This window comes from Salmo salar, chromosome ssa16, assembly GCF_905237065.1.
Source record: "Salmo salar chromosome ssa16, Ssal_v3.1, whole genome shotgun sequence".
Classification (NCBI taxonomy): Eukaryota; Metazoa; Chordata; class Actinopteri; order Salmoniformes; family Salmonidae; genus Salmo; species Salmo salar.
The window spans coordinates 10,131,743-10,156,378 of NC_059457.1; the positions used below are offsets into that span (position 1 = coordinate 10,131,743).

The 24,636-nt window shown below is 43.4% G+C and overlaps 1 protein-coding gene across 1 annotated transcript; it reads right to left on the reverse strand.

Annotated features, from left to right (window-relative positions):
- Positions 1-24,604, reverse strand: rpgrip1l (RPGRIP1 like). The gene is made up of 26 exons (XM_014148159.2): positions 24,506-24,604; positions 23,981-24,076; positions 23,734-23,878; positions 23,422-23,548; positions 22,994-23,180; positions 22,727-22,832; positions 14,595-14,738; positions 14,251-14,356; positions 13,817-13,963; positions 13,483-13,556; positions 13,231-13,370; positions 13,046-13,152; positions 12,892-12,942; positions 11,872-12,051; positions 11,559-11,676; positions 10,956-11,408; positions 10,694-10,836; positions 7,730-8,099; positions 7,177-7,484; positions 6,799-6,975; positions 4,783-4,948; positions 3,645-3,748; positions 2,581-2,767; positions 1,924-2,008; positions 1,409-1,545; positions 1-1,181 (listed from the first exon to the last, which is right to left on the reverse strand). The coding sequence occupies exons 2-26, from the start codon at positions 24,066-24,068 to the stop codon at positions 1,039-1,041; spliced, it is 3,993 nt and encodes a 1,330-aa protein (XP_014003634.2). The 5' UTR covers positions 24,069-24,076; positions 24,506-24,604; the 3' UTR covers positions 1-1,038.
- Between the last annotated feature and the right edge of the window lie 32 nt (positions 24,605-24,636).

Here is a 24,636-nt window from a genome sequence, read left to right on the forward strand (position 1 = left end):
TTGCCTTGACCTCTGGGGCAGATATTTAATATGTCACAGGAAATTGAGCAAATGTTATCAGAGCCAGTGAACCCTGCAATATTAAATCCTGCCAAATACTTTACATGCCAAAAGGATGTTTGCAAATAGAGGTTATTCTGGCAATCATTAAAACTAAACAAATGAGGGATAGGAATCAATACAACAAAATAAGGAAATGTAGAAACTAAACTCTTTATTATTCTAACACAGGTAAAAATAAGATATTTCTCAATGCTTTGGACATTCTATAACTCTACTGAACACCCTCATTTCAGATATAAAATATATTTTTGGAGGTACACGTTTTCACAGTCCGTACATTACTCCTGGTTCGTGCTAATGTGCTAATTATCCAATTATAACCAGAGCCAATGTCACAAGGCCGTATAAATACAGTTTGTTACTAAAACAATTTCACACATCACGCCATTGACATGGAGTGCCATACTGCCTCATAAAATAATCCCTTTCAACTATAAAAATATATAAATAAAATACATTACCTAAATACAGTATCATTTGCAAATGACAAATTTGCATACATAACAGTATCAGAACATAAAAGTGTGTCCATAGACCATATTAGCCATTACACATTCCAAGTTTTACTTCTTGTAGCTCCCGGAATAAATAAGTGAAGTGATGAATGCTTGTGTAAACAGCAGTAAACTGTATTTCTAGCAGTCGGCTGGTGGGAGGAGCTATAGGAGGACAGGCTCACTGGAGATGCTGGAATTAAATGAAATTAAATATATGGAAACCACAAGTTTGACTCCGTTCCATCCCATCCATTACAATGAGCCCGTCCTCCTATAGCGCCGCCCACCAGCCTCCACTGATTTCTAGTGTTACAGCTGTGATTTGGTGAACCATTTTTATGTGATGAGTAACCTTGTCTAAGACCAGAAGACTTGTGCTAGCTAATGCCTAGGCTTTAGCTCAGTGAGCTAACGCAGTCCTGTGGCATGCAAGGCTAAACACCCAAGTCGTTCACACTAGTAAAATGTCCGTTGCGAGTTAACCCTCTGCCTTTTGTTCCAATGAGGAGAGGGGTGTGTAGTCATGGTCTGCGTCTTCCATGATAGACTGTAGTGCCTCCAGTCCCTCTACAGACACACACAGACTGCCCACCACCACACTGCTGTCCTGCACATCCACAACTACACACTCAGAAAGAGAGACAAAGGGGGGGAGTGGAAGAGGGAGAGGAAGTAAAAGTAAAATAAAAGTAAATTAGAAGGAGCGATAGAGAGAGAGTGATAGAGAGAGAGATGCACACATTAAAAGAGAGGGATGGGGGTGAGAGAAAACAAAAGGTTTTACTTCCTGTTGCACAAGTTGACATAAAGACACAGTTTTCTACACAATATACATACACAATACTCACTGTTCAAACTGGTCTCAATCAGGTCTTGCTGTTGCTCCAGGATGTCAGGGATCCTGAAGAAGGCCACGCCTACATCTTCACATTCTTTCTCCTGCTCCTCCTCCTCCGGTGGCTCGCTCACCACCGTGAACCTGATACTGGCCAATCACAACACACCAGAGGTCAGACAGGACCAGTCACAGCAGGTTAGTGGTCAGGCAAGGTTAATATGTAATCTCTAGAACGGTGTGTACATTTCTAGATCTACAGTCTGTCATTTCTAGAACCGTTCAGTCTAGAACAGTCCTGTCCTCTGCCTCGTCTTCTTGCCTTCCATGACCAGCGACACCATAGAGAAGCACATAACTCATCACCATCTGGTCTATTCATTTAGGCTATTTTCTACCTGACAGTAATGTTGCGTAATGTTAAAGGGAAATCTCAGCTATGGCTCCTTTTTTACTACCAGCATGCATGCGCATGCAATGTACAAACACACACACACACACACACACTCTTAACAACCTTTTTCTTACCTTTCCATTTGGGGGTTGCGTCCCTCTAGTACCCCCCTTAGAATCTCCCGTCTGGACTTGTTGTTCTCTATGTCCACATGAATCACTGTCAGGAGAAACAAGGCTTACTGGATCACATCTGACACTCCAAGTACACACACATACAGACTCAATGGAGGAAACATTTCAGAGTTGCTCCATCAAGCCTGTCGGTTTCTCTTTAGCTACTTAATCTGTAGCTGAAATCCTACACTGGCAAGGGCTCAGTAAGAGTGACAGAGTGTACATTGTATGAGTATTTGTTTGTTTATGTATGTATGTATGTATGTATGTATGTATGTATGTATGTATGTGTGTTTGAGAGAGTATATGTGTGTGTGTCAGTGGAGGCTGCTGAGGGGAGGACGACTCATAATAATGTCTGGAACGGAGCCAATGGAACGGTTTCAAACACATGGTTTCCAGTAAGCCATGCCTCGTTTCTCCTGACAGTGATTCATAATAATGTCTGGAACGGCATCAAACACATGGTTTTTAATACCAATCCACCAATTCCGCTCCACTCATTACCACAAATCCGTCCTCCCCAATTAAGGTGCCACCAACCTCCTGTGGTGTGTGTGTGTTCAGCATTTGTGCGTGTATTAGTGTGTGTAGGCGCTCTCTGGTATCCCTTACCATTGCTGTAGTTGTAGTAGCTGGTCTTACCCGGTGAGGGTTTAAGCAGGGACAGTGGCGTCTCTTCAGAGTGCATGTCCAACAGGGAGTACTCTACAAACAACCTGACCACACTACCGTCTGCTGCTGCCCGCGACTCAGGCCTCAGGCTCAGAGACACGATCTCCACACGCAGGCGCTCAGAAGGCTGCAGAGACAAACAGGACGCTGTAACGTTATAAGACTCGGTGACATAACGCCACTGGAATAAACGAGGGTGGAACATCATTTAGGCTTTACCCGCGTTGGGATTTTGGAAAGTCTATTGGCTAATATTCATGCTGTGGATCCCATTTACTAGGCTGATGGGTCTATAAGAACACACAGTAGAATCTTAACCTACCAGGGCAGTAATGACTGAAGTATTCTAGATAATCATATACCTCCTAATATGTTTGGAAGGGTCAGGCATAATTGTACTGAACTATAAACTACTAAAATAATGAGAGTCATCTAAAATAGCTAAGTCAATTATATATTTACTTTCAAATAACATCCTTAGCAGATGTGAGAGGAATATGCAAGTGACTCAATTGCAGAACAATCGCTCCACCTCCTTCCAGATAGATGATCAATGAGAAATATTTTTTTCTCTCCAACAATAATAATGCAGCTAATACTGAACTGGATATCATATCCGTACAGTTCAAATCCACACCATTAATGATGAATGAATGCTTGTGTTTTGTGCTTTCAATAAAGAATCAATAATCCCATCTGACAAACTGGTTAAAGATGATCAGTAGAAAACCTTGGCACAGTAAATATACTTACAGCACTAGAGGTTTGTCCAAACAATGGGGGTTGGCAACTTAAACAATACAAATAACTTAAAGCAAACTAGACTTGTTGGGTAAAACTTTTACTTGGATGCTGCTGTTATATTCCCATGATATAAACACAACAAGCCCAATAACCTTGATACAGTACTTTCTATCCAACTGTACTGTACTCCTATCCTCTATGGACTCTGAGAGTACAAGGCAAACAGGCTGGGTTCTATCCTCTATCCCTGGTTCACCCACCTTCCGTCCCATGGAGGACTGGCCAGGAACAATGCAGTCATCGCTGTCTGAGAGGATAGATTCACTCTGTTCCCCGTCCTCCACCACTGGGACCTCCTCCAAGTCTGGGGGAGGGGGGAGAGAAGGAGAGGGGGAGAGAAGGAGAAAAAAAGATTCAGTCATAACCAAGAAGAGCATTTCAGGCTTGATGTGTTGCAGAAGGAAGCGGGGGGGGGGGGTTATACTGAGCAATAGAGTAGGAGAGGATTCATAAGTGTTGCTGTGAGCGTGTGTGTGCACGGCATGCGTGTTTTGAAAGAAACTGGGGAGAATGATAACAGTTGACATGACATCACCTATTCTTATTGGCATTGACGTGTTGACAGAGAGTTTCATTGATGCAGGCTGAGTGATATGTACCACTGCTGAACATTGAAGGGGGGGGGGGGTCTCTCCCGTACTACTCAAGGTCAGCATTAACATTGATGGGCTCAGCTATCCCCAGCCTGAAGACTATTGGCAGCAGAACTCAAATATTTATGGGATTTCTGGTGAAGAAACATGTCAGCAAACAAAAACATGGACTGTTTGCACTTGAAAGAGAATACAATAGTAAGTATTTGTTTCCTAAGAATCCATAGGGGATTTGGTCCCGTGGGGCTCAGTTGGTAGAGCATAGCGATTGCAACGGCAGGGTTGTGGGTTCGATTCCCACGGGGGGCCAGGACAAAAATGCATGCACAGGATAAGAGTGTCTGTTAAATGACTAAAATGTAAATGTACATTTGGCTGTAAGGCTGAAGAGCAGCCCTAACCCTAACCCTATCCTAACTCAGACTAAAAAGTAGGTACTGTATACTAAAGTCATACTTAAGAGACTTACAGTACAGGTTTGGGTTTTGTTTGTAAATTAGGCCTTGCTGGAAAATGATTAAGAATGATGCAAGAAGTAGAAAAATTGGTTGCAAATCTAAACAGAGTGTAGCAGCTGCACTCCAAAACACAAGACAGGGAGAGCAGGGAAAACAAACATATCCTTCCCAATCCCGATTTTGCCTTGATTCAAATTATTAGCACTATCGTTGGACCAAGGAAACTGGTTGTTATTATTGTTACATGTTTCTGTTAGTGTTGTTGTTGATATCCGTGAGGTGCTTACCTTCCATCTGTTCGAGAATCTCCTCGGAAATGTCTGATTCGTCTGAGGTAGACTGAGAGCTGGCTACAATCACCTGTCCCTCAGAGAAGTGAGACTCATCCTCATCATCCTCTTCCTCTGTGGTGCTTTGAGGAGGCTCTGGTGCTACCTCTGACCGTGTGACCACCTGTGGAGCACATCACTGTTGTATGCATGTATCGCTTGCATAATCTCACAGTAGACAGTAACTCTAAATATAGCTTAATCATCACATTGAATTGCCTCATTACAGGTCCAGTGTACAGTTGAAGTCGGAAGTTTACATACACTTAGGTTGGAGTCATTAAAACTTGTTTTTCAACCCCTCCACAAATTTCTTGTTAACAAACTACAGTTTTGGCAAGTCAGTTAGGACATCTACTTTGTGCATGACACAAGTAATTTTTCCAAAAATTGTTTACAGACAGATTATTTCACTTATAATTCACTGTATCACAATTCCAATGGGTCAGAAGTTTACATACACTAAGTTGACTGTGCCTTTAAACAGCTTGGAAAATTCCAGAAAATTAGGTCTTGGCTTTAGAAGCTTCTGATAAATTATGTCAATTAACCTGAGTCAATTGGAGGTGTACCTGTGGATGTATTTCAAGGCCTACCTTCAAACTCAGTGCCTCTTTGCTTGACATCATGGGAAAATCAAATGAAATCAGCCAAGACCCCAGAAAAAAAAATGATATACCTCCACAAGTCTGGTTCATCCTTGGGAGCAATTTCCAAACGCCTGAAGGTACCACGTTCATCTGTACAAACAATAGTATGCAAGTATAAACACCATGGGACCACACAGCCGTGGAAGGAGGAGACGCGTTCTGTCTCCTAGAGATTAACGTACTTTGGTGCGAAAAGTGCAAATCAATCCCAGAACAACAGCAAAGGACCTTGTGAAGATGCTGGAGGAAACAGGTACAAATGTATCTATATCCACAGTAAAACAAGTCCTAAATCGACATAACCTGAAAGGCCGCTCAGCTAGGAAGAAGCCACTGCTCCAAAACTGCCATAAAAAGCCAGACTACGGTTTGCAACTGCACATGGGGACAAAGATTGTACTTTTTGGAGAAATGTCCTCTGGTCTGATGAAACAAAAATAGAAGTGTTTGGCCATAATGACCATCGTTATGTTTGGAGGAAAAAGGGGGAGGCTTGCAAGCCGAAGAACACCATCCCAACCGTGAAGCACGGGGGTGGCAGCATCATGTTGTGGGGCTGGTGCACTTCACAAAATAGATAGCATCATGAGGTAGGAAAATTGTGTGGATATATTGAAGCAACATCTCAAGACATCAGTCAGGAAGTTAAAGCTTGGTCGCAAATGGGTCTTCCAAATGGACAATGACCCCAAGCATACTTCTAAAGTTGTGGCAAAATGGCTTAAGGGCAACAAAGTCAAGGTATTGGAGTGGCCATCACAAAGCCCTGATCTCAATCCTATAGAGAATTTGTGGGCAGAACTGAAAAAGCGTGTGTGAGCAAGGACGCCTACAAACCTGACTCAGATACACCAGCTCTGTCAGGAGGAATTGGCCAAAATTCACCCAACTTATTGTGGGAAGCTTGTGGAATGCTACCCAAAACATTTGACCCAGGTTAAACCATTTAAAGGCAATGCTACCAAATACTAATTGAGTGTATGTAAACTTCTGACCCACTGGGAATGTGATGAAATAAATAAAAGCTGAAATAAATAATTCTCTCTACTATTATTCAGACATTTCACATTCTTAAATAAAGTGCTGATCCTAACTGACCTAAAACAGGGAATTTTTACTAGGATTAAATGTCAGGAATTGTGAAAAACTGAGTTTAAATGTATTTGGCTAAGGTGTATGTAAACATCCGACTTCAACTGTATATACACACACACACACAAACTAAAATTACAATTATAACATGAAGCAAAAATAACCCCATAGTCACCAAATCCCAGAAAAGGTATGTGTTTAATATAACATATAACTCAGAGACATAAAGTACCTTTGTTAGGGGCGGTAACTTTGAGACTTCCCTTTTCTCTGTTCCAGGCAAAATAGAGGGACATGAAACATTTTCAGCTTTTTGATTTGCGGGTGCTGTGACATCCACGAATGAGACTTTTTTGCTTGCCGTTTTCTCTTTCACCAAGGTCCGTAGTCTAGGTTTTGGTAACGGTATCTTGGGAGACAAGAATCAAACACAATTTCATGACAAATCAAAAACCAAAAGGTAACTGAAATGTACTGCAATCCTTTCCCATCAAATTGCCTTTCAAAAGGTACATTGTAGTAAATACTATTTCTGTACTGGAAGCCACCTCAAAATCCATCACACCATCCCAGACCAAGCTAACATTACCCTCATAGTACCTGTACTTACCTCAGATGCAGTGGAAGTAGTAGGAAGAGGAAGAAGAGCTTTGTCCCATTTCTCTTCCTTCACCACCATCAACTCCTCTTTCTTCCCCTCCCTCTTGTCTTCCTCCTCTTCCCTCTTTTCCTCCACTTCCACCTTCTTCTCCTCTACCTTTTGTGTTGTTAGCTTCACTGGTCTCTTTTTGGGTACAAACTTGGCCTGTTCAACTGTCATGGTAGAGCCAGGAGGAGGCAGGTAGGTGAACTTCCACTTCAGCGTCACATCAATATGGCCATTGGGGAGGCCGGATGGGTCAGTCAGCTCAAATGTACCTGAGATGTGGACACACAGAGGGGATGTCAATGGTTGGAGTGGCCCAACTGGTCCCACTCAAACAAAAATAATCATTTGTGTGACTAACATTCAATAAAGTAGGCAAAACATGGAAGTAATGTACGCAGTTTGAAGAGACAGATAAAAGTACTTACCAAACCTCAACCCATACAAACACACTCAAAGTCAATAATTACCAGTGTAGTTGCTCTAACTAACCACCCTGACTAACTACCAAACTAACCAGTGATGGCCTTGTCGTGGGCCAGAGACAGGAGGGGCACCCTGGCCTTGCCCAGGTACATCTCACTCTGGGTATCGTGGTCATCGAACACGTAGAGCAGCAGAGCCCCTGCCTTCAGGTAGCTGTCCAGCTCTGCCTCCATGGCCACTGGGAAGGACATGTTGTCCTCAAACTGAGGCTCGCTGCAGTCGCCGACGATGCAGGTGTCGTGGTCAGGGAAGTCATAGAACTGGTAGACCACGTAGGGGCTGGGTGGGTGGGCATGGCGGGATGTCAGGTTGCTGCAGCATCGGACGGTGACGTTGAGCTCATTCAGGTTCATGCCTCCGTCGGCTGACACTGAATGGGGGGTTAGGGTTGAGGTTGATGCCTGAGGGATGATAGCGAAACAGAGTGGGGTTAGTAAGGATTTATGGGCCAAATAGGAAATAAGTATTTCAACTAAAGTTTTGTGAAATTGAAGCACCAACATTGAACCACCAAAATAGGGTAGACATTACATTTTTCTAGTTCTGTGTTGTGGTATGGTTATGAATCTTGTTGAACCTGGAACTAAAATCTCACAGAATTTGGTCAGATTAAGTTCTGGGTTCAAGCACCGGAAATACTGCTGCTCGTTATGCGATCAGGGGAGGAAATCCCGGGGGGGACGGGGGGGACACGACCCCCCCATCCTGGGAGAAATATGATTTGTCCCCACCAATATATCACTGAAACATAACTATGTAATTTAAATAATATTAATAATACACAATGAAAGCAATTGTGCTGATTATAGACACTTAATTGCACGTTTTTAAGTTTCAAAAGATTGCGAACCCCCAACCTTTGCCTCACAATGGTTTGATCCACTGCCAGTTCCTTAGCTTGCTAGGTAACGTAGAGGTCGTATCTACTGTCTGAAAGGCACTCAATGCACGTAACTGACGTGAGGTTAATCCAGTCAATCGCGCACACACACTAGCTGAATTTGCAGAGCTAGCGCGCAAATATGAACTATTAAGCTAGCTAGTACCTATTCCATTTATGTGGCGTCGTCAAAGATGGAATCTTTGCTATCGTCAATTTATTCCAAGATCAGCATGCATGTAAGTTCGTGCTTCAGTGAGCGATAAACTGAACAGAACTACACTCTCTTCTACCATTGTTTTAAATATATTTAATGGTCTCGTTGCAAAAGCTAAATTGTCGCAAGGGAACTTTTATTTATATATTTTATTTCACCTTTATTTAACCCGGGTAGCAAAGATTATAGCAAACACCACGGAATTGGTGCTCGCTAGCTTTGCAAATTCAGCTATTGTTAGAAGCCAGCCAATATGAAACAAACAATTAAAATTACAAAAGGTTGCAGCATATGTTGTGTAAATGGTGAACTCATACAGCTGTCAACTCTTGTCACTGCAATCCGTTTCACATTTGCTAGCTACCTTTTAGATCGAAGCCCATATAGAATGATAGAAGATAAGATGATAGAAGCCCATCTCCTACTGTAAATAACCTACATACTGTGTGTGTGTAGCCAACCAGGTAGAAAAATGGCAGAAAAATGGCAGAAAAAAGACGGACATCAGAATATTTTTCAGTACACCAAAACGCAAAGTAAGAACCCTAGTAGCCTAATATCTCAAAGACTAGTTGATAAAATGTTCATAAGAAAGAAATGGAAATGTTTCACAATGATGTCATTAGGCAGAGCAGGCAACAGATGGCACACAGACAGCAGAGTTGGGGACAGATATGCAGGGACAGACTGGCAGAGACAGGGAGTCTCAGGTAAGTTTGTTAAGTCTTTGTTTGGCAACATTATGAAAGGTTCTCAATTTTTTTTACTTGTAAAATAGGAACATAATTGGAAAATGCCATGGATACCCTTACTCTCAACTTAAACTGGTGACTGAACTAAGATTTGTTAAAGGCAATGGTATTGCTGTTGTGATTAGTTGTGTAGTTTTGGGTACCGGTAGTTAGGAGTACGGCAAACACCTTATTTCCTTGGTTCCTCAATATACATTTACCATATTACAATGTAGGCTATGTGTTACAGCACTACTTTTGGTGTCCCCCTCAGGAATTTCTCTTGAGAAAATTTCATGCAATTGTCCCCTCCAAAGTTGATATCAGATTTTCGCCCCTGTATGCGATGCATCCAAAAGTCTCTTGACATGCACTACATGGCCAAAAGTATGTGGACATCTACTCATCGAACATCTTATTCTAAAATCATGGGCATTAATATTAAGTTGGTCCCCCTTTTCCTGTTATAACAGCCTCCACTCTTCCACAAAGGCTTTCCACTAGATGTTGGAACATTGCTGCGGGGACTTGCTTCCATTCTTTCACAAGAGCATTAGTGAGGTCGGGCACTGATGTTGGGCAATTAGGCCTGGCTCGATGGGGTTGAGGTCAAGGCTCTGTGCAGGCCAGTCAAGTTCTTCCACACCAATCTTGACAAACCACTTCTGTATGGACCTTGCTTTGTGCACAGGGGCATTGCCATGCTGAAACAGGAAAGCACAGGATCGTCTAGAATGTCATTCTATGCTGTAGCAAAGATATCCCTTCACTGGAACTAAGGGGCCTAGCCCCGAACCATGAAAAACATCCCCAGACCATTATTCCTTCTCCACCAAACTTTACAGTTGCCACAATGCATTGGGACAGGGTAGAAATTTGACGAACTGACTTGTTGGAAAGGTGTCATCCTATGATGGTGCCACGTTGAAAGTCACTGAGCTCTTCAGTAAGGCCATTCTACTGCCAATGTTTGTCTATGGAGATTGCATGGCGGTGCGCTCAATTTTATACACCTGTCAGCAACGGGTGTGGCTGAAATAGCCTAGTCTAGTCATTTGAAGGGGTGTCCACATACTTTTGACCATGTAGTACATGTATGGTACAATTTTTTTTACATAGTCTGTCCAAGAAAGATTAGTTTGGTTACAATGTCCACTAGCTAGCTACCTGCTGTTCCGCATTGAAAGCAGAGCTGAGGTAGCCCAGGGCTTTCACTCTCTCCTTGTACAGCCGGATGGCCTGCTCCATGGGCACCCGCAGCCTCACCCAGTACTCCACAGAGCCAAACGACTGCACCTCGCCAGCCACACCTGAGGAGCAGAGAAGAGAGAGCAGAGTTACTGTAGGTACTGGGTATACAGTAGATACCTGAGAATCTGAGTTACATACCCTGGTAGAAAGAAGTCCATATTAAAACCTCTCCACTCACCAACCAGCTGTACGGTCCCATGGGCTTTGCTGTCGTTCTCCAGGAGCTGCGACAGCCTGAGCTGCCCCACAGCCACTGTGGTAAAGTCCATGCCCCGGGCCAGCTGCAGCTCCAGCGTCACCGAACCAGTGTGGAGGTAGTGCAGGAATAGGTCGTCCACCCTCACCACGTACTGCGACGTGAAGCCGTACACCGGCCGGGCGCCCCTGACTACGGGTGTAGCCTGCAGCTCGAAATCGTAGAAGGCGTAGGTGCAGAAGGTGGAGGGCTCGCGGTCGCTCAGTGTCTCCAGGGCGACTGGGGAGAGGGTCGCCATGCCGATGTGGATTTCCAGAAGGTTCTCGCCACGCTCTAGGTGTACGGTCTCGTCGAACTCGTCAGCCACGTCGTCGTCGGTAACCTCGGGTTTGAAAACGTGTGATTTGGTGCCGTAGGCAATGTCTTTCAGTTGGGCTGCGGGGTGTACGGAGAGAGTACAGTACAACAAGGAAATCAGTTAAAATGACAATAAAGACAAAACCAGACACGACCAAACACCACAAAACTAGACATAACAATAAAATCACCACAACACACAATAATCGTGACAGAATAAATACACACCCTCTAGTTTCTTGATCTTGGCAGCCCTCATGTCCAGCAGCTGGGCAAGGCGTTCCAACTTTAGCTCGTACTGCAGTTTGGAGTCATCCATCTTACGTGTCACCGCTTCAACTTCTGCCTGAGACACAAGAATACGGTATAACTTTTTTTAAAGTATGTCACCTTATCAAGTGAAATACTACAAATAAAGACAATTTCTAAAGTACATGTAATGTAAGACACCATTCAATTGTCCTTGTTGCAAATGTTATGCAATATCTAGTTATTTTCCTAAGTGTAGTCCAAGTGATTCATCCTGTGTATAACCGCGTACCTGGTAGTCCTTGTTGATCTTGTGCTGGACTATGAGCATGTTCCTGGTCTTCTCCAGCTCCTGGATGGTCTCAGCGTGCGTGGCCTGCAGCTCCCTCATGGAGTGCTCCGTGTCGCTACGCACCTCCTCCTCCACCTGCTCCAGGAAGCCCAGCTCACCACTCCTCTGGGACTTACGCACCTGAGGGAGGGAAGAATGGTTGTCACTAGTTACCACAGCAACAAAGTCATAATTTTGTCTAAACCCCACCTATTGCTACAATTTACAATGATTATAAACCTAACCCTAACCTGATCCCTAACATTAACCACACTGCTAACCTTATGACTAACCTTACATTAGTAAGGTTAATTTCAGACATTTTTACAATAGACAATTCTGACTTTGTGGCTGTGGTAACTAGTGACAAACTGGAAAGGTGTTCATTTCAGTGCAAACTGTAATGCACGGTACCCCCTTGTGGATGGGAGTAGTAACATAAGGTCATGCTGTATATGGTCAAAGTGGACCTTACAGTAGGGCTGCCCAACCCGCTTCCTGGAGATCTAGGGTTTTCAGTGTGGGTTTTCAGTCCAACCCTAATTTAACACACCTGATTCTACTAATTAGCAGCTCAACAAGACCTTAACTAGCTGAATCAGATATGCTAAATTAGGGTTGGACTGAAAACCTACAGCACAGTAGATCTCCAGGAAGAGGGTTGGGCAGCCCTGCCTTACAGTATAGTATGATTTCAGGTAGAGATGAGAGACCAATCTGGCCTAAATGGCCATGCACTCTAATCGCCACCCGGCACAGCCAGAAGAGGACTGGCCACCCCTCAGAGCCTGGTTCCCCTCTAGGTTTCTTCTTAGGTTTCTGCCTTTCTAGGGAGTTTTTCCGAGCCACCGTGCTACTACCATCTGCATTGCTTGTTGTTTGGGGTTTTAGGCTGTGTTTCTGTATAGGTACTTTGTGACATCTACTGATGTAAAAAGGGCTTTCTAAATACATTTGATTTGAGGTAAAATGATCAATTACCTTGATTAGCATCAGTGCCTCACTGAGTTCTGCCACATCAACCTCACTCTCCTGGAAGAGAAAAAACATGAACGCACATCTATAACCATGTTGGTCGAGGTACACACATTAAAAAACACATTCATTTATATGGAGTGAGAACTGGCTCCTGTACCTTGGTGTAAAACTTTATTCGATCCCTTATTTCCTCTAACTGCTGCTTTTGTTCCAGGAACCGAAGCTGAATGTCTTCCTTTTCTTGGCTCAATTTTTCGTTCATATCTAAAATAGTAACACAATTAAAACATTTCAATGTAAAATGTTTCTGAATGTGCACAAAACGTTCTGGTCGACAGTTACCTCTTTCAACCTTGATCTTGTCCAGAATCTCGTTTTTGTCTGTCAGGTCCGACTTCAGTGCCAACTCCAGCTGGGCTATCTGTAGTTTCAGCTGCTGCTCCCGCGTCCTAAATTTCTGATCCTGGCTTACATCGAAAGCACTGGGAATACAAAACCATATGTCATCCACAAAATGATCATACAGAGAAGAGTTTTTCAATGTAGGATTTCAACACGCAAAGCAACGTACAAGCGTGGTGTCCAATCCCTCACCTGTTCACCAGTTTATCACAGTTCTCCTTCAGCAACACTCTCTCCCTCTCCAGGTCATAGATTTGCTCCTGCAACTGTGTTTCATTAAAAAGAGGATAGTTTATTAGCCAAGAGTTTAGCCAAGGGTTTCCCTACAATGTTATGAGATTGTTTCAATCTCATCAAATTGCTCTCAATAAGAGAGCCTGCTAAATGACTAAACCATAAGGGCCATTTTCCCAGACAGATTACGCTTAGTCCAGGACTATAAAGCGTGCTCAATGGAGAATCTCCATTGAAAGATTTGGCTTAATCTTGGTCTGGGAAACCAGGCCCAAATGTATCGGAAGGTTACCTCCTCTGTCCTTCTCTGTGAGAATGAGTTGGCCTGTAGTTGGCTCTCCAGGCCCAGACTCCTCAGTCGCTCGTCTTTCAGCTGGCCCATTAACTCATCCACCTTGGCCATCACAGCTTCATGACTGGCCTTCAGGGTCCTCTGACTCTGCAATCACAACACGTTAGTCATTACCATGGTGACTGAGTTTGAATAGTACGTGATTGAAAGAACAAGATATTTGAAGTTTCCATGTCGACTATTGATTCGAATGTGCGGTGGAGACCAAAAGATATTCTGAATCCCATTTATTTCTATCAGCTCAAATATTTTTCTTAAAACCTCGATCTGGTGCAGTACTAATGCCACCTGCATTTCCCAAATAATCCACACTGGACATTGCTAGAGCATTGCTAATGAACTAGTGTCTCCTGGAACATGCAGTTGTATTTTACCTCTTGGAGTTGTAGGAATCGGCCCTCGAGCACAGTGAATGCGTTGCCCTTCTCAACAAACTGCTTCTGCAACCTGATCATCTCCACGTTGTCCTTGATAGTAGATCTGGAGACACCACAACACAGAGGCATGGTTTTGATCACTATTCCCCATATAGTCTGTGTGTGTACGCCGTTACTGAAAAACAACTGGAGATATACAGGTTCGTGAACACTACCACTTATTGTGGATGTGAATCTCCACCAAAAACAAAATCAATCAAAGGTTTAAACTTATGTGCTCAATGCAGTTGATTGAGTGTGTTGTTAGGATGCAGAGTAGCTACTTCTGCATGGTGTGTTACCTCTGCCCAGTGGTCTGCTGCTCTCGCAGGTGGAGGAGCGACTCCTCAAATTTTCTCTCCTTCCTCCTCAGCTGGTCTCTCAGCAGCTCTGCAGCTCTGTCCATCTCCTCTATGTGAGACCGTTGAGTCTCAATCACATTCTCACTGACAGACAAAGATTCAGATTAGTTTTATTAGAATGAATGACAAGGCTACGGTTGCTAAAGCAAAGTGAGAATGACAACAATAACAGTAAAAAATATTAAATATACAGGTAACTGCCAAAATAATGGAACCAATTGAGTAAATGAGGGATACAAGGTATGACGAGCTATATTGAAAGCAGGTGCTTTCACACAGGTGTGGTTCCTGAGTTATTTAAGCAATTAACATCCCATCATGCTCAGGGTTATGTATAAAATTGCTGAGCAGGCCATTATTTTAGCTACCAAGGCTATGAACCCTAAGGACGACAATGACCATATCCACAGGGCACAAGTAGTCACTGAATGGTTTGATGAAAACCATATACCATGGCCGTCTAAGTGACCAGATCTCAACCCAATTGAACACTTATGGGAGATGCTGGAGAGGCGCCTGAAACAGCGTTTTCCACCACCAATAACAAAACACCAAATTATGACATTTCTCATGGATAAATGGTGTCGCATTCCTCCTATAGAGTTCCAGACACTTGTAGAATCTATGCCAAGGTGCATTGACGCGGTTCTGGCTCGTGGTGGCCAACGCCCTATTAAGACGTTAGGTCCCCTGATACCAACTGAACAAAGTGTCCATATCCCAAAAAATTCAGGCTGTTCTGGAGGCAAAGGGAGATCTGACCCGGTACTAGATGGGGGTACCTAATAAACTTGTCACTGAGTGTTTATATACACACACAATCTATCTATATACACAGTGCCTCAGAAAGTATTCACACAGCTTTACTTTTCCACATTTTGTTATAAAGCCTGAATTTAAAATGGATGAAATTTAGATTTGTTTGTCACTGGCATACCCCATAATGTCAAAGTGAAAATATTTTTTCCAAATAAGTTCAAAATAAAAAGCTGAAATGTCTTGAGTTAATCAGTAATCAAACACTTTCTTATGGCAAGCCTAAATAAGTTCAGGAGTAAAAATGTGCTTAACAAGTCACATAATAAGTCGCATGGACTCTGTGTGCGATAGTGTTTCAAATTATTTTTTTTATGAATACCTCATCTCTGTAACACACACACATAATTGTAAGGTCCCTCAATCGAGCAGTGAATTTCAAACACAGATTAAACCACAAAGACCAGGGAGATTTTCCAATGGCTTGCAAAGAAGGGCACCTACTGGTAGATAAAAATAAAAAAGCAGTCATTGAATATCCCTTTGAACATAGTGAAGTTATTAAATTACACTTTGGATGGTATATCAATACACCCAATCACTACAAAGATACAGCCGTCCTTCCTAACTCAGTTGTCGGAGAGGAAGGAAACCACTGGGATTTTACGATGAGGCCAATGGTGAATTTAAAATAGTTAGATTTGAATGGTTGTTATAGGAGAAAACTGAGGATGGATCAACAACACAGTAGTTACTCCACAAAACTAACTTAATTGACAGAGTGAAAAGAAGGAAGCCTGTACAGAATAAAAATATTCAAAAAAATGCAACAGGCACTACATCAATACTGCAAAAAATGTGGCAAAGCAATTCACTTTTTGTCCTGAATACAAAGTGTTATGTTTAGGACAAATCCAATACAACATATTACTTAGTACAACTCTCCATATTTTCAAGCATACAGTGCATTCGGAAAGTATTCAGACCCGTTCATTTTCCCCAACTTGGGTTACGTTACAGCCTTATTCTAAAATCTCATCAATCTACACACTATACCCCATAATGACAAAAAGAAAAAAAACAGATTTTTATAAATGTTTGAAAATGTGTATATATATATATAAAAAACGTCCACCTGTGGTCAATTAAATTGATCTAAAATAATTTGGAAAGGCACACCTGTCTATATAAGGTCCCACAGTTAACAGTGAATGAGAGAGCAAAAAACCAAGCCATGAGGTCGAAGGAATTGTCCGTAGATTGTGTTGAGGCACAGATCTGGGGAAGGGTACCAAAAAATGTCTTCAGCATTGAAGGTCCCCAAGAACACAGTTGCTTCCATCATTGTTCAATGGAAGAAGTTCCTAGAGCTGGCTGCCCGGCCAAACTGAGCAATCGGGGGGAAAGGCCTTGGTCTGGGAGGTGACCAAGAACCCGATGGTCACTCTGACAGAGCTCCAGAGTTCCTGCTCATCTGCGTGAACGTGTCTTAGGCATGATGCAAGGAGGCATGAGGACTACAGATGTGACCAGGGCAATAAATTGCAATGTCATTACTGTGAGACGCCTAAGACAGCGCTACAGGGAGACAGGATGGACAGCTGATCGTCCTCGCAGTGGCAGAACACATGTAACACCTGCACAGGATCGGTACATCTGAACATGACACCTGCGGGACAGGTACAGGATGGCAACAACTGCCCGAGTTACACCAGGAACGCACAAACCCTCCATCAGTGCTCAGACTGTCCGCAATAGGCTGAGAGAGGCTGGACTGAGGGCTTGTAGGCCTGTTGTAAGGCAGGTCCTCACCTTACATCACCGGCAACAACGTCGCCTATGGGCACAAACCACCGTCGCTGGACCAGACAGGACTGGCAAAAAGTGGTCTTCACTGACGAGTCGAGGTTTTGTATCACCAGGGGTGATGGTCAGATTCATGTTTATTGTCGAAGGAATGAGCGTTACACCGAGTTTTAGGCAATATTTACACATGTTAAGTTTGCTGAAAATAAACGCAGTTGACAGTGAGAGGACATTTATTTTTTTGCTGAGTTTATGTCTTTTGGTCTGAGAAGTCCAAATGTGAGATTTCTGGTTCCAACCACCATGTCTTTGTGAGACACAGAGTAGGTGAACGGATGACCTCCGCATGTGTAGTTCCCACCGTGAAGCATGGAGGTGGTGTGATGGTGCTTTGCTGGTGACACTGTCAGTGACTTATTTAGAATTCAAGGCATACTTAACCAGCATGGCTACCACAGAATTCTGCAGCGATACGCAATACTACATGATTCTATGTGTGTTATTTCATTGTATAATAACTATGTAGAAAATAGTGAAAATAAAGAAAAACCCTTGAATGAGTAGGTGTCCAAACTTTTAACTGGTACTGTATGTTACATACATACATACATACATACATACATACATACATACATACATACATACATACATACATACATACATACATACATACATACATACATACATACATACATACATAGCTAGCATTGGTGAGGTCAGGCACTGATGTTGGGCGATTAGGCCTTGCTCGCAATCCGCATTACAATTCATCCCAAAGGTGTTCAAAGGGGTTGAGGTCAGGGCTCTGTGCAGGCCAGTCAAGTTCTTCCACACCGATTGTGACCAAACATTTCTGTACGGATCTCGCTTTGTATACGGGGGTCATTGTCAGGCTGAAACAGGAAACGGCCTTCCCTATGTTGGAAGTACAGAATCTTTTAGAATGTCATTGTATGCTGTAGCGTTAAGATTTCCCTTCACTGGGGGCCGAGACCGAAGCCCCACACCATTATTCCTCCTCCAGCAAACTTAACAGTTGGCACAATGCATTCGGGCAGGTAGCGTTCTCCTGGCATCCGCCAAACCCAGATAAGTCTGTTGGACTGCCAGATGGATAAGCCTGCCAGATGGATGGCCTGCTGGCCCCCCTACCTCTGAGGAAGCACAGTTCCCGCTCAGCCCAGTCAAAACTGTTCGCTGCTCTGGCACCCCAATGGTGGAACAAGCTCCCTCACGACGCCAGGACAGCGGAGTCAATCACCACCTTCCAGAGACACCTGAAACCCCACCTCTTTAAGGAATACCTAGGATAGGATAAAGTAATCCTTCTAACCCCCCCTTAAAAGATTTAGATGCACTATTGTAAAGTGGTTGTTCCACTGGATATCATAAGGTGAATGCACCATTTTGTAAGTCGCTCTGGATAAGAGCGTCTGCTAAATGACTTAAATGTAATGTAATGTAAATGTAATAAGCGTGATTCATCACTCCACAGAACGCGTTTCCACTGCTCCAGAGTCCAATGGCGGCGAGCTTTACACCACTCCAGCCGACGCACGGTGATCTTAGGCTTGTGTGCGGCTGCTTGGCCATGGAAATTCATTTCATGAAGCTCCCGACGAACAGTTATTGTGCGGACGTTGCAACCGCGCTACAGCACTCGGTGGTCCTGTTCTGTGAGCTTGTGTGGCCTACCAATTCGAGACGTTGTTGCTCCTAGACGTTTTCACTTCACAATAACAGCACTTACAGTTGACCGGGGAAGCTCTAGCAGGGCAGAAATTTGTCAAACTGACTTGTTGGAAAGGTGACATCCTATGATGGTGCCACCTTGATAGTCACAGAGCTCTTCATTCAGGCCATTTTACTGCCAATGTTTGTCTATGGAGATTGCATGGCTGTGTGCTCGGTTTTATACACCTGTCAGCAACGGTGTGGCTGAAATAGCCAAATCCACTACTTTGAAGGGGTGTCCACATACGTTTGTATATATAGTGGTCATTAAGGTGTCCCACTAAGCGCAAACCAGATGGGATGGCGTATCGCTGCAAAATGCTGTGGTAGTCATGCTGGTTAAGTGTGCTTGAATTCTAAAGAAATCACAGACAGTGTCAACAGCAAAGCACCCCCACACCATCACACCTCCTCGGTCCACTGTGGGAACATGCGGAGATGATCTGTTCACCTTCTCTGCGTCTCACAAAGACATGGTGGTTGGAACCAAAAATCTCAAATTTGGACTCGTCAGACAATAAAGGCCTGATTCACGCAGCCTCCTCTGAACAGTTTATGTTGAGATGTGTCTGTTACTTGAACTCTGTGAAGCATTTATTTGGGCTGTAATTTCTGAGGCTGGTAACTCTAATGAACTTATCCTCTGCAGCAGTGGTAATTCTGGGTCTTCCTTTCCTGTGGCGGTCCTCTTGAGAGCCAGTTTCATCATAGCGCTTGATGGTTTTTGCAATTGCACTTGAAGAAACGTTCAAAGTTCTTGACATTTTCAAGAAACCAGTTAGTATCTGGTGTGACCACCATTTACCTCATGCAGCGTGACATCTCCTTCGCATAGAGTTGATCAGTTGATTGTGGCCTTCTGAATGCTATCCCACTCCTTTTCAATGGCTGTGTGTAGTTTCTGGATATTGGCGGGAACTGGAACACGCTGCCATACACATCAATCCAAAGCATTCCAAACATGCTCAATGGGTGACATGTCTGGTGAGTATGCAGGTCATGGAAGAATTGGGAAAGGTTCAGCTTCCAGGAATTATGTACAGATCCTTGCCACATGGGGCTGCGCACTATCATGCTGAAACGTGAGGTGATGGAGGCGGTTGAATTGCACGACAAAGGGCCTCAGGATCTCGTCACGGTATCTCTGTGCATTCAAATTGCCATCGATAAAACGCAATTGTTTGTTGTCCATTCCTGCAGTCATCATGCCAATTGCATGCTCCCACAAAACTTGAGACATCTGTGGAATTGTGTTGTGTGACAAAACTGCACATTGAGTGGCCTTTTATTGTCCCCAGTACCAGGTGCACCTGTGTAATGCTCATGCTGTTTAATCAGCTTATTGATATGCCACACCTGTCAGGTAGATGGATTATCTTGGCAAAGGAGAAATGCTCACTAACAGGAAAGTAAACAAATATGTGCACAAAATGAGAGAAATAAGCTTTTCGTGCGTATGGAAAATGTCTGGAATATTTTATTTCAGCACATAAACATGGGACCAACACTTTACATGTTGCCTTTATATTTTTGGTCAGTGTAGTTGAAAGCCCTCTTTTACTTGAGCAGACTTTAACATTTCTACACTACCAGGGGTCTGTCGGGAGGGGGCGGTTCAGTCAGGTAGGTACCCTGGCCTGTCTAACGCTTGCGACCTCCTCTCCTGCGATGCCGGGACACCCTGGTGCGGTGTTGCCTGCGGACAGGGTGGCTAATCTGCTTCTTCTGGGCTTTGTGATTAATAGATAAGACTATGAATTACTTTTAGATGGGCCGGGGGTCCCTTTTATAGGGCTGGAGGGGGGCGGAGTGACATCATCATGGGATAAATGATGATGCAATAATTATTCATGACTGTATGGATTTTGAAAAGTAAAATAGCAGTATTGGCAGGATGTTTGTTTTTTATGCTTATGTTTTTTTGGCCAACACAATGAATCATGGTAGAACTAATCAATCAGAGCTTTATTTAATGGTCATTTGGAATATCAATTCAATGAGCATTATGGGTAAATAATACAAAACACAGCAGAATATAAAAAGTGGCCAGAAGGATGAATGAAAGAAAATTGGTGCAAAATTCTAGAAGATCCTCCCGCAGTGTATAGATTACCACAGCATGAGCCAAAATACCCATAAAACCTAGCGGTCAAACAGGGAAATGGTTCCAATCGTTTTCCCACCATAAGTTTTTCCCATAGGGGATTTTAGAAACACTTAAAATAAGGGCTGTGTTTCATGTAGGCTTACCCTGATAACCATGTACATCTCTCTAGGTCAGGGTGACTTTTATCAAATGTTGGAAAAACAATTGGAACCATTGTCCTGTTTGACAGCTAGGTTGTATGACACCACTGTGGGGCTCTATTATAATTTATACAATGGGTGGGTCTATTCCTGAATGCTGATTGGTTAAAATCGCACTCCAGCCTGTATCTATTCCACAAGTTACCACCAGCTAAATCTATGATGTTAAAATGCCTATTTACTCTGTTCCATTTGACAACGCAATCCACTGTCTCATTAGCCCAGCCAAGCAATTTATAAACTTGATCTCCACTATAAAAAGCATCTAGACATTATCTCACATTTCTTTTAGACTAACATTTAGTTGTCAACAGCAGAGATTTCTATAAACCTTGCTGTCTGTCTCTCCGACATTTGCAACATTGTTTCAATATTCAAATTGGATCTCCATGTGTCCCATAGTAATGAACATGTCGGGAGTCGGGACGAGACAGACAGGCAGTGTTTCTCAGCCAGTCGAACTCGTGAATCAGCTGGCATAATTTTTATGGATATATACAAAGAAATGTAAATTGCAAAAAGGTAAAACGAAATGAAGTGCAGCTAGTTTGCAGTCTTTCCAGCTTCAGTTTGAAGTGATTCTGTTAGGTGTGTTGTTGGCTAACTCCTCTGAACAACAGTGTCCTGACATTTTCTATGTCAGGTGAAATCGCGCCTCATTAGCTCATTGTTATGGATGTGTCCAAATAAATGTCACTAGAAAACAGCTTAAACAAATGCAGCTACTGTTATTTGGCCTGTAAGTTAGCCGTAGTTGGCTAACTAGCAAGCAAGGGATAAGAATGTTGCCAGCCAGTATGGCAATGGAACATTTATAACGAACGACTGGTTCGCGTCCATAGATACAGATGAAAAGGACTGAACGACAGGGTCTGACAACTGAACCGATAGAATGAACGACCAGCCGGCTTGGGTAGCAACCTAGATTTGTGTTGGGACTATATGTTGTGGAAGGATGAAATAGTATTAATAAATTAATCAAAATATTTTTTTTATTTTTATGAAAATGTCAATAACTAATTGAATATGTTGGTAAAAGTGAAAATCCCCTCGAAGCCAGTTTTTAGGATATATTGGTATGGTTTGCCGGCCCTAGACTTCGTCTCGACCCTAACACCTGTGCCAATATATCCTCCAAACACCGGCTTCTTGGGCATCATCACTTAAATAGATATTCAAATATATGAATAAAATGAATTTAAAAAAGACAAACAAGAGGGAAGGGGAGAGAGAGATAGAGATGGGGAGACAGGGAGAGAGAGAAGGAGAGAGACAGAAAAAGACTGAGTGAGAGAGAGACAGATAGATAGATAGATAGATAGATAGATAGATAGATAGATAGATAGAGAGGGAGGATAGAGAGAAAGAGAAAATGAGAGAGAGCATTGCAATCATGGAGGGGATGTTGCTAATATGGTGCAAAAAGTACAGTCCCTCACAGTCTAGCTAGCTGATAAAAAAGTACATACAGGTTGCGGATCTCAGCTCTGGCGTCGTCCAGCAAACTGTGTCCGTATCTAGGCAGCAGACCCTGAGGGGCCCTGCCATTCATCTCCACCTCCACACTTCTAGGGCCTGGGAGACAAAAACAGACACAAAAGTTAAGGCAAACAGAAAACTCCCTCCAAAATATATTGCTTTCCTATCCAATCTATGCCTATGGAGTAAAGACTAGGAGATCATTTGGGATTCAGTGTCAGAGTATAAATGAGCTGCAGTAAAATGTCAAAGGTCACCTCTGGGGGCAGCAGGGGGTAGCTGAGCCAGGCTGAACGTGTCCTCCCTCAGCCTCCGCAGGCCTGTATTGACTCGTGATTGGACATGGCCATAGGGGGTGGGCCGCTTGCTCTGCGTCTGCAGCTGCTGTTTGGCGGCCAACAGGCGCTGCTTCAGGCCCTCATTCTGCATCTGCAGCTCCTGGACCTAGAATTGAATTACACTCGATTTTGGGTTGCAAATAAACAAAACGTACATCGACAAGATGCGCATTTGAAATCCCAGAGGATAACACATAGAAGCATTCATTAAAAAACACTGGCTGTGTCCCAAATGGCACCCTATTCCCTACACTACTTTTGACCAGAGCCCTTGTAAAAACTAGTGCACTATATAGGGAATAAGGGTGCAATTTTGGACGCATCCACTTATTTCCAAAGTGGTCCACCTTCTCCTGCAGCTCTTCCATCATCTCCTCCAGCTCCACGTCCCGGCCCCCTGGACGCACCCCACCTGCAGCCACTTGTTCCACACGCCGACGGTCCTTCACCAAGCGCACCAACTTGGTGGCCATCCTGCGAAAAGCCAAGAGAAGTTGGAAGTTCAATAGAATGGGAGCAGAGGCAAGGGTCAGAAATCCACATGAAGAGTTGTTGAACTCTAAGGTTTGATACTGTAGGGGTATGCATTGAGGTTGAAACCTTAGCTAAATGTGTGTGTTGCGTGTGTGTGTGTGCATACATCCAGGTGCAGTTCACACCTCTTGATTTTGTCCTCCTGTTTGTGTGTGTGTTGTTTGAGGAGCAGGTTTTCCTCATGGAGCCGTAGGAACCTGTCCTCCAGCTCCTCCCTGCTCACCCGCAAGATCGCCTGCCTCGCCCGGGCATTCTGGGCTACCAGCATCTCTGCAAACAGAACCAGGAAGTTACCACCAGTTTAGACCCAATTGTTAAGGTCCATAGGGTAGAGTAAACTAAAGTCAAGTAGAAAGCAATGGCATTAATAACCTGATAATCCCACTCCAACCTTAGTGAGGTTTAGGGTGATGTCTTTAACGGGCACATCTGCTGCAGTCTCGTCAGCAAACGTTGACATGGTTCAATCTGGAAACAAAAGGTTGAGACATTACAGCTACAACCCATCAATGAAAGACAACCATCAGGACACAGCCTCCTGTGGTTTGTTTTAGGTAGGAAGGTCAGATGAAAACCATGCAACTAACAGTACTAACTAGCTGCTATCAATGTCTATAATAGGCGTACATCTTATTATTGTTCTACTAGCTTAGCTAAATGTTTCTTTCTAGGTCAAAATAGCTCACAAATAGGCTAGCTAGGTTCGTTTGGCTACGTACGTACAAAAACAAGCGGCTCGTCTGAAGCCAAGTCTCAACTAACTAGCTAACGTTAGTTTTAGAGTGGATAAGTAAGCTAACAAGTTAGCTATCGTCCAGTTTAAAAGTGTATATCCAATAGCAAAGCATGCATGCATAATGTTTACAATAAACTATTAATTTCCTACACATTTGTTACCGTTTCACATAAACACTTCACTCCTCAGCGACTGTTGCTATCAAACAAAAGTCTTCCTGTTCCCATGTGCGCATGCGTTTCAGAAGAATCATGGGATACGTAGTTTCAGGAGAAGAGCAGTACAGTCAGAA